The following is a 14,781-nucleotide window of genomic DNA, read 5'->3' as shown; positions in this document are numbered from 1 at the left end:
CGACTTGGGTGCCGGTTTAAGCGACGAAACGAATCCGTACCGCGATTGTAACCGGCTGGCCAGGGTTGGCGCACGGCTATTCAGACTGCATCGTTTTGAGGGTGCTCATAAAATTCACTACTTAACGCACACACGATCCTCCCGAACCCCCACCCGTCTCTTTCTCCATTAGTACCGGCCGTTTGTCTCGTTCCCGCAGCAAAACAAACAATGTCTGAGTATTACGTTTTTGTTGTTGTTGTTGTTGTTGTTTGGTTGCTGCCTTCACCTTGCCTTTATTTTTCGCCTGTTTTATTTTCTAGTCTGGCCGCGGGTGTAGTTGCGCCTCGCTGGAACACATCTCGCTAGATGGGAGTGATTCTACAGCCCACTTCCAAAAAAAACGGGCGCATTTTATAAAGCCTAGCCTAGCACGAGAATGGGACGGGAGTTGAATACAACCGCAGTATGAGAAGGGTTTTATGTTTATTGCATACAGCGTACCCGGTGTTCGGGTCTTTGATGATCAAGTGAATGTACGGGCATCATCTACCTCCACACACGCATATGTTGACCACGTTGGTGTGGGTGAGATAGAACACAAACGCACCGGAGGGTTCGAAGGTGGAGGAAATTTGGATGAAAACCCATGGCTTACTAAGACAATCCAGAAATCCTTCCGTGTGCGATAGGAAGACCATCACGCTCACCGATAGTCTACACGACGCGCTACAGCAGTGCAATGCTTTTCTGTCGCAAATATCAATGTCATGCAAGCAGTCATGCAAGGTTTAGAATCACCCATTCGCGAACCGAACCGCGAAATCGAAGACAAACGAACCGAAACCATATTGACAGATTGCTTTCAAGAGGCGAATAATGCGTGCCAGAGAAATTCGCGAAGCTCGAATTTTTTACGTATATTTATATATCTATATATACGTTTATATTTAGTATACAGTGATCGATTTCTTCTTTTCACATTATGAAGCACATTGTTAATTGATATTTTTAAGATTATTTCGACAATTAGAGTAATTTTTAACTTAAATTATTGATTTTAATATTAACAAGTAATGTATTTTTGAAGAAAATTTAAAATTTGACGAATAAAACAATTATTTCCGCATACAAAATTACACGAACTGTCAAAATTTTTTGAGATTCGTGTATCTCGAATTCGCGTAACTCGGACTGCGATTCGTGTAATGACTGTGCATGGATTTTCCCCGCTCGTATTTGATATTAATTATTTTCTATCATAGGATTTCATCAATACTGTTGTGTGTAGTACGTTATAATAATAAAATAAATTACGACCATCAACCATCATGATTCCGTTGTGTGACAATCTGTTCAAATAAAAGCGCAAGCAGCAAAAAGCTCCTAAAAGCGTCTCATGTGAATGATCGGCTAGATCGAAGCTGCGACTATGGCTCGATATCATCTGGCTGCCCAACGGTAGATTACAAACGTGCAGCGGTAGTACATATTCTTACCGCTCGGTTATGATTAGGGCAAATTAGTGTGAGATGCACAAATGAATCGTGCAAATGAATCATAAAATACGCAGCATTTCGGAGCTGGAAGAGCTCAGAAATTCGGAGTTTTCCGAAAGTGTACTGAGAACCCATTTCGAATACATTATAGCAATGGATGTTGCGCTTACCAGTTGTATGTTTTGCTTCCGAGTCATACCAACAGATGCATAGCTTAATTTACCCACTTGAAGGCATTCCCGTGGAAAGAATTGGCAGGAGAAGCTAGACAGACAGTCAGCGCTTATTGCACCTGTGTTGTTTCCTTTGTTTTTTGTTCCGGTAGCATTCGCTTCACGTGTGTTGTAAATCTGCTTGAATGGATTCGGGTCTTTGGTTTCTTCGTTGTATTTCTGTTTGGGCTTGAGGTTTTAATTTAGATGAATTGAAGCGGCTTCCGTTTGATGTGGGTAAGTAGTAATGGAAACAGAATGGTTTACGCGCGCATAGGTACTACGGACCGGCGCGCCCGCACTAGAACATTCGTTAACAATGTACCGTAACGTATTGCTGCTGGTACATTTCACCTAATTAAGCCAATTTTCTAGTGCAAAGATCTCGCAAATATTTGGCATCTGGCGTAGCATCTCCGGCCAAGATGAATCCAAAATGAAGATGATGTAGGAGAAGGGTGAGAATTCGTTTTCTCATCCCGGGGGGCGTAGTACCAGTAATCTTCGAATCAGGGCTAAACCCATACATTCACGCAGATCAGCAGTGTGACCCCCACAAAAAGGGTGTTAATTTCCAGCTCTGGTCGAAGAAAGGGTCGAAGTACCGCCCGGATTTGCAACATCCTCGGCAGAATGTTTTGTTTGAGGCGTTGAGCGACACACCACGTCTTTCGGTTGCATACCCACCGTACACACAGCCCATACGGCTATACGTGGACGGAGAAAGTAAGAGAGATGTTTTCCCGTGCCGCAGCGAAACCCCGTTGAACGTGTCGGAAGAATGCCTTACCCCGTGCGCCTACCATACCCTTTTGGCCGTCCCGCTCTCCAGTAACGAGACGTAAGCCCCGGAACTGGCACGGCATGGGGATGTACGATATATGAACTCTCCTCAGATTAATTGATCGCCATTTCCACCTCGCAATCAAACGAACAACGCCACATTAATTTCGCTTCCCTGCGTTCCATTTGGGGTGAGAAAAATCGATACCTTTTTCGAGCCGAGAAGTCCTCGCTGACGACGGTTGCACCAAGCAGCGAGGTGTGCCCGGGGAAGTCCTGCTCAAAAAAAAGTCACCGTCCTCCCCCCCGTCACGATCCGCTTGTTCCCGCGCTTGGGCAGGTATGATGCAGCTAAAGGAGGATCGATGCCAAATCGGGGACACAAAAGGAAGTGCAAAAAACATGGCAGCTTGTGTGTGTGTGTGTGTGTGTGTTTTTTTTTTGTTGGTTGCGCACCAACAACACCCATGCAGCCCGCATGCGACGGGGTGCGTCGTGGTGCGGTCATGGCGAAGGGTGGCGGCAAGTCTGGGTTCGGGGTGACAAGATTTATTTCAACCGAAGCCTTATCTACTCATTTCATTTCATAAATTAAATTTTCGGAAACTGAGCCCATCCCCGCGGTACGAAGCGCTAACGGCTTCACGTACGGTGCGCCGCGGTGTGGTGGAGCCGTTTAGGGGGGAGGGGGGGTTGTTGAGTGTTTGTTGCCTTCATTCAGCCCAACATTCGAGGTCTCGAGGCGAAGGACTCGCGATCGCGAAAGAATAAAAAAAAGCATCCGCAAAAAAGGGAGGGCATGGATGTTTTTGTGAATGTCGTAAATCGTAGCTCAATTTTGTTGCATTCGATAAGCGACTGGTCGATGGCAGAATGCATCATTCCCGGGCTCGAGGTGTATGAGTGTGCTGTACGAGTCGGACAGAATCGTTCCCGCCCGGGCCGTGCACACAAAAGGATGCTGTCGATCGTAAGCCACTCTCATCCGAAACGGTTTCCTGGCAGACGCTCCTTTAATCCAATTAACGGTTAAGTACGTCCTGCAAAAGCGTCCAGCTCGTGACAGCTCGCGCAAAGGCGGGGTGCTCCACCGCTGGGCTCAGAATCGAGGGAGGGGAATTACTCGCAAAAAAAAGAAACCGTATCTATGTCTGGTATCATCAAGCGTGGTGGTTTTACCTTCACGAACTGGCACGAGCATTTTAAACGTTTTGTACGCTTTATCTGCATATTGGCCCGTCGGTTCCAAGGTGCGGGCCCCCGGAAACGCAAGCGGAAAGGAGCCGTACTGGTGAGGGTCTATGCAAAAATCTGATCCACGAAAGTCCTTTCCAGCGTGCAGGTCACACGAAACCCCATCAAATGAGCGCAGCGAGTGTGCAGGCAGCAAAACATCAACAATCAGATAGGGCGGGAACAGCGAACAGATGGCCGAAACCCTGCTGAAAAATGGACGCACCCGCCAGCCTGGAACTCCTTTGTGAAGCTTTGAGGAATCCCAATCAAATGGGGTTACAGGAGGAGGGGGAGAAGGGGGAAGGGGGAACAGCACATTTACATTAATTTATATGTATATATGAAATAAATAATGTCACTGCCGAAAAGTTCACCCCGAAATGTTCGACCGCGTTGGGAGGAGGCTTGTTTTTTTTGTTGGTTGGCTGGTAGCGGCAAATCGAAGCGATCGATTTGAGCCCCGTGGGCAACGAATAAATCGGCAAATGAAAACAGGTAGACCGTGGCAGGATTTTCGGTAGCGAACCCGGGATTTCGAGAGAAAGGAACCGCCGAATTGGCTCCGGTCGCCAAAACAAAACGCGCGAAAAACGGTTCGAATTAAACGAGATCGATGTGCCGTAAAAGGACATTGGTTGGTGGCCCCTTCGCGTTGGTCGCTGTTGGGGGGACGGCGACGCCCGGGATATCTGTCCGCGCAAATAGGGCGTTTGTGCGCGTGATGGATGGATGAATGAATACGCGGGATCTGCAGAACATGCTGGATATGGTGTGAAGCGGTAAAGCCGTACGTTCACGCTATAAACATCGAATATCTCCTAACTTGAAGTTAAAGGATATTTAATATCGCCGAACAGAAAAAAAAGAACAACGGGAAGCTTCACTTCAGCTTCCAGATATAACGAAGATCCTTCAGGGTTCCTTTTGCGGATCGATCTGGATCTCGGGTGCTCGTTTGCCAAGATGCGTCCAAAGGGGACTTGGACATCGGTGACTGTTCGGCACGCGCATTCCTCGTTTTTTTTGTAGCCATGATGTGTCGATGCCGATTCATCTGCGTGATGCTTAATTTAGCATTTCGCTTAAAGAGCCTTTAAACAAGAGTAAACCTTCCGTTACAACAGCGCAAACAAACAAACACTCTAAGAGAAAATAAAAAAACAGACAATCCGCCGAATGGGATTGAATGCAACGACATGCCGTGGAAAGTCGCGCGATCGAACGCGCGCGATAAACGTTTGCATATGTGTGGACGGTAATCGTTGCGTCGAGCGGGAGCGAGCACGAAGGTGGCAAGGTTAGGCAACGCAGGAATGTTGGCGACAAACATGGACGAAAATGTTCAACGAGGCACACACAGCCACACTCGTCCCGCTAAACCGCGGGCCTCCCTCGAGGGGGAAGGTGTGTATGTGTGTGGGGCTTTATTTCGATGATCCTCCATTTTTGGCGATCTTACCGTCCAGGACCGGGCAATCATGCAAGCCACCACCATCAACGGTTTGAGCGACAAATGTAAGATTATTGCGAATGTTAACGTAAGCTTTCGCTTTCCGCACGACGAACCACCCCTTTGGTCCCCCCAAAATGAACCACCGCCAGTAGGAGGTTCTCGTGCTGTTCGCTCCGTCGACATCGACTACCTTCGATCGATACGTTCGATTCGTCTTCGAAATGGAGGTTTCGTTTGATCCAATGTCCCGCGGGACCGCGTACTTTGGTTAGGGTTGTCGTTTTTACTTTGTTCTTGTGGCTGATCGTGGCCACCCTTTTGGCCATTACATATTTCAGTCATAGTGATTTGGGTTTGTTTTTTTTTCGTTCTTTGATTGTTTGTGTGCGTTTTGCTGTTTCGTTGTTTCCGTTTTCTTGTTCCATTTGAATCTCTCGTCAACGTTTTTTTTTGTTTGTCGTCGATGTCGCTTGTTTGATTGTGCGTTTTTTTTTTGCTGTTACCAGTTCCTTTTCGATACTTCTCATATTTATTATTGTTATTGCTATTGTTTTCCACAAGTTTTGGTTTTGTTTTCGATTCCTACTGGCACTGCACTTTCTGATTCGCTTTTATACACTCATCCCACACCAGGTGATGACAGTTTAAGGAATGTTACTGCTCTTTGCATACACATCCTTCGCTGGCACATTCTTTAATTCCATTTCATCATTTTAAGTATCAATAAATAAGAAAAAAACGATAGTTGACTATTAGAACGAAATGGTTGCACACCGTAAGCGGTCATGTAGATGGCGCGCTTTAGTGCTTTTTTTGCATCTTGCGAATTTTTAGTTTATTTTGCGACATTTGAAGATTAGTTTCCGCACTTTGGAAATGAAATATATTGGTCATTAGACATAATTTACTTTAATATGCACATCTCAATCATGTCTTAAAATCTAACGATTCAATATAGCAAAAATATATCGTAGAATGGAAAGTATTTTTAATATATAATGTAGTCTCCTAAAACTTGATCCAGTATTTTATTCGTTATACGAAAAACTGACGATCCCTGACAATCTTTTCTATGTATTTTGAATACCTTTAGAAACTCTCTGTCAGATTGAGGATTTCTTGCATCTTTTGGTAAAGATATCCTCCTTGGCATCTATTAGAAATTCTTCAGAGCATAGGACATCCATCTGCGTCATTATAAGTTCTTGGAAATTATAATTTTAAACGTCTGAAGTTTGTTAGTTGGAGTCATATATATAAACATCAATTTTAAATCAAAATGTTGCACATGGTACTTAAAATTCGACCATTTAGACCACGCCTGCTCGTGCACCCAATGTAAAGATGGCGCGACAGAGCTCAAATTTGCTGCAAAAAAGGCAAACAGCGTGCTGTCTGAATGCACCCTAACACCGGCAGTTCGATGCACTTTCGCGACAAATGCGCACCCACATGATGATGATAGTGATGCTTGCGGTCGTTTGGAGCCTGTGACTAAACGTGTGACGCATAACACACATCGGAATGCGGTTGGTTTTTGTTTCGGAAGTTCGAAAATGTTCGCACAGCTCAGACAAAAAGGAAAAAAACCCATACTCTGTGCAACATCTTTTAAATAAAGTAATAAAATGTTCAACTCTTTAGCGTTGAACCGTACGACTACGGTGCATTGTATCAGGAGCAAACGTTAATATTGTTACAACGTTGTACAAAAAAGTACAGGGAATGAAAAACAGAAATGAAAATTTATGAAGCTTTACTCAGCTTAAAGGTTGCTTCTGGGGTTCTCGTTGCGATGGCCGACTGGTGAGTTTCGATGGATGCCGGGCGTGATTTATAGGAAGCGCTCTATCCGGTGGCCATTCGTACTTTTGCGTGTTGGGTACGATTTTTACGGGGCTTTTCTCCCATTTGGTTTGTAGTTTGGAAAATGATTTATCTGCCGCACTGGAATCAACGCATCCAAACGGCTTTGCACAGGGGAGGGCGAACCAAAACGTCAGGCGAAGCGCTTTCTTTTCTGGTCGTTTTATCATTTCATTTCTTCCCTTCGCCCCCACCCCGCTTCGTCCGAACGTTTGCTGGGAAGCTACAAAAATTTGAAGCCACGCTATCATCCCTGTACTGCGGGGAAGTAATGCATCTTTGCTTATCGGTGCGTTCTCGAGGTGGAGTTTGGTTTTGGCCGGGGTGTGTTACTGCTTTTTGTGCTGCTGTTATTTTGTTCTGCATTGCCACTGCTTGAACCTTCGGTTATTAACAACGGAACGCAGGGCTACGAAGGGAGTCGTGAAAGTGGCCACGTAATGGCACTTGGGTCCAGCCGGTTGGGCGAAAGATTTGTTGAAGTATGGCAAAAGGGGAGGGGGGTGGCAAAAAGATTGCCGAAAATAATTGCCAACTATGAGCTTATATTGCCTGGTTTCTTCCAAGCAGAACAGCGCACCGGTAGTACCGGGCCCGTACCAGCCGGCAGGAAGCACAAAAAAGGACCTCCGTTTTGCGGTTGCGATGATCATCCTCGCTGCCCGTGTTTGCTGCTGCTGGATGGTTGTCCGGATAATAAAAAAAGCCCCCCTTCCCCACTCTTTCTCGCACCCCGGACACACCGAAACCCGTCAAATTCATCATTACCGTACGGTCTGGCCAGTCTGCAGATCGGTTTCGTTTCGGTTGCGAGGGCGCGGACAGAACAACATCGGGCAGACGGTCGGGATGGAGCAGATTGGTTTTAGTGTGCCCGGGGTCCGGGGGTTGCACTTGTGGCTTTTATGAAGCGGGAGGAGAGAGAAAGCCAACAACAACAAAAAAACGAAGCGAAAATGCACCCTAATCTTCATCCCTGCAACCTTCAATCAGCGAAAAACTTTGCTGCAACATCGCATCGGATCGATTGCGCTCAAACATCACGGCCCGACTGGTAGATCGCCGCTACAGGGGCAATAAGGTGCGGTTGGGTTGGAAAAACTACCCGCCGGTTGATTGGGATGTAGCGAGGTAAACAAAAACAAAACAACGGGCGCAAACAAAAAAAACAAAAACACAAACTTGAATGAAAATCATCCGCAAATGAGATAGCATCGCAATCATAATGCACTTTGGCTGCCGGTCGTCCCCATCGTACGCAATTCCACCATCGTGACCGGATCCATCCAGCCGCCGGTGTTGGTTTCGCGGCAGAGCAGGGTCGCTGGCGGTGCGGAAAAACCGAACATTCCTTCCCATTTTTTTTTTGTTGCTGTTGCACCGGGCATCATCTGGCACGATCTTCTTCGCGGCGTTGGGGCCGATTTGCCCGTTTGCTTCGTGTGCGCGCACACGCGGTGGAGAAAAGAATGCCCTGCGGACAGGTCATTCGACACCAGCCCCGATCATGGCCTGAAGGGTGCCCCGGGATCATTTCGCCCCGAAGGGGGACCCAAGTACAGACGGGAGGGAAAAAATTGCTTCCCCGTTTGCCGCAATCCGGGGGGGTGGGGGTCGGAGGAAGGTTTAGTAAATTTGCTTCGACTGAAGATTCGAATTTCTTGATTGCTGCGTTGCATGCATGCGGTACGAAAAGGAAATGCTGTTTTGCACTGTTTTGCGCGACCGGGGTATCCTTTTCCTTTCCGCCTGTGTACGAGATGGTTGCGTTTTGTTTTTTCTCTTTTTCCTGCCGTTGTATGCCCGTTTGCGCAAGGATCGCCGCGTATTGGCAATGATGATGATAGGTAAAGGCGCCGATGGAAGGCAAAGAACAAAACATGAAAAAGCTATATATACATACATACATATGGGAGTACAATCATCCCGGCAAAGGGACTCCGTCAGGACGATCCGTTCGATTGTGCAGTGGTAGAACGAGGGGCACAAAAGCGGATCGGGTTCGATTTTCATAGGATGCGCCACGCTATTGCGTGTGCAGTTGCAATGGCGCAAAACCATGATCATGCCACCAGGTGCGGGGGGAGGGAGGGTTCACTGGTTGGCGACAAGCCGCAAACATCAAGCAATCACCACCCGAGGAGGGGACTGCGACGGCCGCGAGCGGAACTCGGGTACAGCGAAACGAGAGATTCATCATGATCCATCAAAAGATATGGACGAAAGATGATGAACTTTCCTTTGCACGGCCCTGCCGTACGGCGACGGTTCCACTTCTGTGGTTCTACCGTTCTGCGGGTATTCCGTACTTGTTAGCTTTAGCCAGGCAACTGCAACTGGCTGGATGTGATTATTATTTTCTTATTATGGCTCAGATGCATTTTTATCTTTATATAATTTTGTACACCACATTTGCGCAAACCGGCGTGCGGGGTTTACACTATCGGAATCCCAACCATCCCCTTTGCGACCCCCCGATCGTAATTGTTTATAAACAATTGAGGTTTTGTTCTTTGTTTCCTGTACCACGGGGCAGCGGTTTTAAATAAGATTTGTAATTTTTTATCGAGATTACTTATATCAACACAATACATATATGGTCTTTGGGATGCTCTTTGGTTTAGACGTCACCGCAAACATACCTGCAAGAGAATAGAGAAGAGAAAAGGTTGTAATATAGATTGTGCACGTTGAGAAATGATGAAATTAATTGATAATATTAATTACTATCATATCATAATGTAGTACTACAAAGTAGTGATGCACCAAAACCAAGAACTCTTTGGAGTTCTGCAAGGAGTTTGTTAGAATGTTCACATTTTTAGCCAGTTGATGTGGTGTGAAGTACTGCATTTTGCCAATTTCTTGAAGTTCGTGTCTCAGGAATTTCAGGAATGTCTCAGGAATAGCTTGAAAAAATTGAAACCTTCCTACAAACATAAAATATATAAACAAAACTAAATTGGCAAAACAAAACTATATCGCGATGACATTTTGCGAATCCCAGAACTTTAGAGGTACCTAGAACTTCTCGAAACCCTGACAAAATTGCATCAGAACATTCGTACAAAATTAGAATCAGCAGACGAGATACTTTTCAAATGATTTATTTTAATATTACGGACAAAATACTGTCAATTACTGACAAAAATCAGCAAAAAATCGCTTTTTCTACTTTCAATTAGAATAATTTTATCTTAAGTTATTTTTGTACTTTTATGTATCAAGTATTACAATATAGTGTTCTCCTTATTAGCTTCAAAGTTTTTGATTTGGAAATTATGTGAATAAGAGCATTTTTTTCAAGTCCCTGAGTGTTAAGGAGAAACACTTAAATATACATCGCCAAATCGCACATCTCAATCGGTTGATGTCTCTCATCAAGACGGAAAGATTCGCACAAAAAAAAAGGTACAGAATTTCACCTTCCCATTGTTAGAGCTGAATAGTAGCAGTAATTATACAGCTTGATCTGGAAAATTCACAAACTCCTGCCATATTCGCTCATGCGCGTATCTAATTACGGCGAAGGCTCGGGCTTGTGATGGGAAGTAATGCCGTGCGCGGGTTTCAGGGATCCGTTCGCGTTTTAAGAATGAACTCAATTTCAGGTTTCCCGCGTGGCAAAGGGCAGGAAAACAAAAAAAACGATGTTCGTTCGATCAAGATGAAACTGTGATCCACGGTGACGAGGAAGCTCCATCACACCGCGAGCTCTGCGGCCAGAGATATGCTCCAGATGGTGGAGACGAATTTCTTCGGCTAAAATCCTGTGTGGCTTGCATGTGAATAACCAAGAAACCGCACACACACACATGTACATCTGCATCCGTGTGTGAGTGTGATGGAGTGTTTTTTTTGTATCCACTTGGTAGGAGTGGTAACTGGCGTGCAACGAGTGAAGAACATTGTGGAAAGGAATGGTAAGAAATAGATAATTATTTGATAATAAAACCCGAGCACCAGCCATTGCGAGATTGCGTGAGTGAGTTCCCGTTTTCAGCGGCTTCCAGTCAGCGTGCCTTTCTCTGGTTTGCTCTGCTCGCCAATCGTAGCGTCTCGCACGCTTTCTACGATCCCTGAAAGCACGGCCCGATACCGGGGCAGGAATGATCGCGAACGCGATCACTGTAATCACTTTGCGATCGATGGTTGGCACCGAGCCGGCCAGAGCGAACATGATTCGTCGTCGTCGAGCGGAAATGGGTGGCGATCAAGTGAATGCATGACCGAAGCGGACGCGCACTAGGGAAACAGGAATGTATTTAATAATCATCGACAAAATTTTCAAAAAATAATTACAAAACACACCGCACCCTTCGGTTGGTGAGGGTTGGCCGAATGGGGTTGGTAAAGCAAATGGCGGCACAGACACAGCAGATTGGTGCAGCTGACAGAAGGTTGAGCAATAGAAGCTTTTATATATAAAACTTTGGGGAAGAAGTTATCTAACTTCCACTCTTATACTAAAACTCCTAAAGATACCCTTAAGAGGACAGTGGTTGAAGGGTACATCCTCCCTTTGTCAATGAAGCGCATTTCAAATTACGTTAAATTGCTATAAAAGATTGAAATAATTACATCAATCATAGGATAAATCGCGTTAAAATGCATCTTGAAATGATCCTATATGTAATCGTGAAGTACACAAAAGTTGCAGATGTCAACGTTTCGAGACATACTGATATACAAGGCAACAGAGGATGTTTCAGGAACGATGCAAATAGAAAATACAATTTTAATTTTTCATCCAACTAACTAATCACCAACATTGATTCAACGCAGCGGCGGTTCTAGCAATCCCAGGCCCGGTATCGTTGCATTAATAACCAATAATCCTCACTCCGCCGCGGACGGACATTTGTTCTTCGGGCCTCCTGCCTGTCCCAACCGCGTTGCGTTAGACTTTTAGCGTGTTTCAACCGCAATGCCGGTAGATCGAACACCATCGCCTATAGGACGATCGCCGATCGCTGCCGACAGTGTAATAAATATAGGCAACATTACGTGGTGATTTCATCCGCACGGTTCCCACCGAGGTTATGGATGCTTTTTCCTGTATTGGATGCGATAGCTTTTAATTTCAGCCATCGGGAATGTAGCAAACAGAGCAAGATAGGGGATGATTTTATTATAAGACTCATCCGTGTGCAGGCAAGATGGTGGAGCTTTGCGGTGCAATTGCCTGCCCGGCCATCGGTTGTACGTGCGGATGCTAGGTTTGCGCATTCCACCGCGTAGGATCGCACGCTTGCAAACTCGTAGCTTGTAAGCCGCAACGGAGAATTGGGCGGTGTGTGGGCTGGAGGAAGGAAGGGTGCAGAACAGGATCAGCTCATCACGGGCAATATCGACATCAAAGATGCGACGAGGTATTCACTTTATGAATCGGAATGGTGTGCAAATGTCATGTTCGATCAGAAGCAATCACTGATTGAAGCGGTGACAGCGGTGGTAGTGTAATGATTGCATTTCCTGGCCGTTCGGTGCATTCAGACATTGCTAATATGTGTGTTCCAGGCGAAACAGTGAAGTGCTTAACGTGCCCGTGGTGCGCTCTCGAAGACATTCCAGCGAGGATTAGACGACCGCAGCTATCGAGAGGAGGAAGATTACGATTACGATAGGAAAATCACCTGATAAAGAGGCGGATGTATTGAACAGTTTCGAGAACGAGGGAGGTTACATTTTTGCCGTATCGTATCGGGTATGGCGAATCTGCTTCGTAGCGAAACAATGCATCTTCCAAACAGCGCTTTTATTCTGTGAAATGAATCATTTACATTTAGATCTTTATTGATTGATAAAAGTTAGATTTTATCACACAATGATAACACTCAGATGTTCATGCTTTTTTGTTTCTTCGCTTCCAAGACTTTGACCGTAGCTTTGACGTTATTCCTCCGGCTGTTCCTCGATCGGCTCTTCGATGGGTTCGTCACAGGCTCCGTGGCGCAACATTCGCAACTCGATCGACCGAGCCGCCATTTCCTCGACTTTGCAGTCCAGCAGGCAGCGGTTGGAGTACGTGCTGAGGTCGGTACCACAGACCGGGTCGTATATGCGCGGACAGGCACAAACTCCGTCAGCAGAGCGCCTGGCGGAGACACTTTCCCCACCCAGAAGAAGTACGGCGGCCACCAACAACATCACAACGCTCCAGAATCGCATTTTGTCTAGTTATACTCGCGTTCGATAGATGCAAAACGGCAATCAGACACAAACAGCACAGGCACAGGTCGGGACACCAGAAGCAACTGTACCGTCAGCTGTAGTAGAAATCGCACAACGCAATGAATCAGTCGAATGCGCTTTTGCGGTTGATAAATAAAAAAAAAGGCTGCCAACTGATATGGTCGTTATCACCACAACAAAGCTCGATGGTGATGTGTTGCCAATGCGTTGGTGGATTGTATTGTAGTGGTAGGCTTTACAAACACTGACACGCGCGCGTCGCGTTGGCGCAGTTAGGAGGTTGGCATGTTTGTGGCAAACAGCGTTTAGATGCTGAAACTGTTTCATCACGCTCAATGTTTCTTACACATCTCGGTAAATCCAAGATGACGTATGTGATAAATCATGGATTTCGAATCATGCGTGATAAGAAAGGATAAAGGTTTGATAACAAATGACTATTTGTTTCGCGCGTTGCTTTTTCATAGAAATTACTCATCACCAAATTACACCACTAAGAGCTTATTGGAAATGAATCGATGAATAGGAACTTAGTTTCATGCGTCTAGCTGCTGGGAGTGGCTAGAATTGACGTTTCTTTCGATGCGATATATTCTGCTGAATGCGTTCGTTAGGGGAATGCTTCAAATACGTCATTGCCACGCTCCCACTAGCTGTCAAAGTACTTGTCGCTTCTGATCCATCATAAAAAAATGCTTGTTTTGAGTTTTATCAGTGATAAGAATCTGATGGAAACTTCGGTGACGCATTAGCCGGTCGGTTCACGGTGATAATAAACATAAAAACACTTGGTTTGCCTTAGAATAAATTGCACAGACAGTGTATTTTTACAAATCGGTTTAACATTGGTTTGCACCGTTACAGCACGTTACAGCCAACCGCGCAAACATCAATCTAAAATTCTTCATTGCAGCTGCCATCCTTCACTTTGTGCAACCCGATCGAACGGCCGGTCGGAGTTTCGATGGCACATTTTAAGACACAGTCGTTCGAGTAGGTTTCGTTGTTACTCGCACAGATTGGTCGATACAGCAGGGGGCACGCACAGGTCGCCATTTCCGAATAGATGTCCGCCTGGACCTGGGTGGTTTGCAGAGCAACTACCACCAGCAGGATCGTTACCGCCAGCAAATGAGCGCGCATCTTCATGGGGTTGAATACGAAGGTAAACTGACAGAAAACCACCAACGTTTTTTCGTTAACTCCGTGTGTGTCTGGTTGTATTAACAGGAACGGTATGAACAGAAGCTTATCAATGTCGTACTTTGTCGCAGATGGAGTAGCTGAGCTTACACGAACGCTGTTATCAGCCGAGGGCCTCAGTTGACCTCGGGCTGATGTTCGATAAAATATTGGGTATACATGTAAGTTACCCTACTGTTACGTTGGCTCACACAGCTGTAGTTACACTCGCACCCTTTATTGGCTGCTGTTGTTAAAATGAAATTGACTTGACGTTTCCATCAAGTACCTTAGTGATAGGCTTGGTGCTGGAGATCCATCAACACCTCCTGCTTTTAGTAAAAATGTTTATCGTCTAGAATTATTCAGCTGCTCG

At 45.7% G+C, this 14,781-nt stretch overlaps 2 protein-coding genes across 2 annotated transcripts in view; both read right to left on the bottom strand.

Moving 5' to 3' along the window:
- LOC128714948 (protein dachsous) overlaps positions 1-14,781 on the bottom strand; it is a 63,826-nt gene that overhangs the window by 17,306 nt on the left and 31,739 nt on the right. The window lies entirely within an intron of this gene.
- Positions 12,924-13,199, bottom strand: LOC128714949 (serine protease inhibitor Kazal-type 1-like). Its single transcript, XM_053809831.1, has one exon. The coding sequence runs from the start codon at positions 13,197-13,199 to the stop codon at positions 12,924-12,926; it is 276 nt and encodes a 91-aa protein (XP_053665806.1).

Source organism: Anopheles marshallii, chromosome 3 (assembly GCF_943734725.1).
Source record: "Anopheles marshallii chromosome 3, idAnoMarsDA_429_01, whole genome shotgun sequence".
In the NCBI taxonomy this organism is placed as follows: domain Eukaryota; kingdom Metazoa; phylum Arthropoda; class Insecta; order Diptera; family Culicidae; genus Anopheles; species Anopheles marshallii.
The sequence above is the reverse complement of the archived record's forward strand: the minus strand, read 5'-3'. Positions and strand labels throughout refer to the sequence as shown.

Coding starts and splice junctions, on each gene's coding strand:
- LOC128714949 (XM_053809831.1), bottom strand. CDS start 13,199: ATGCGATTCTGGAGCGTTGTGATGTTGTTGGTGGCCGCCGTACTTCTT.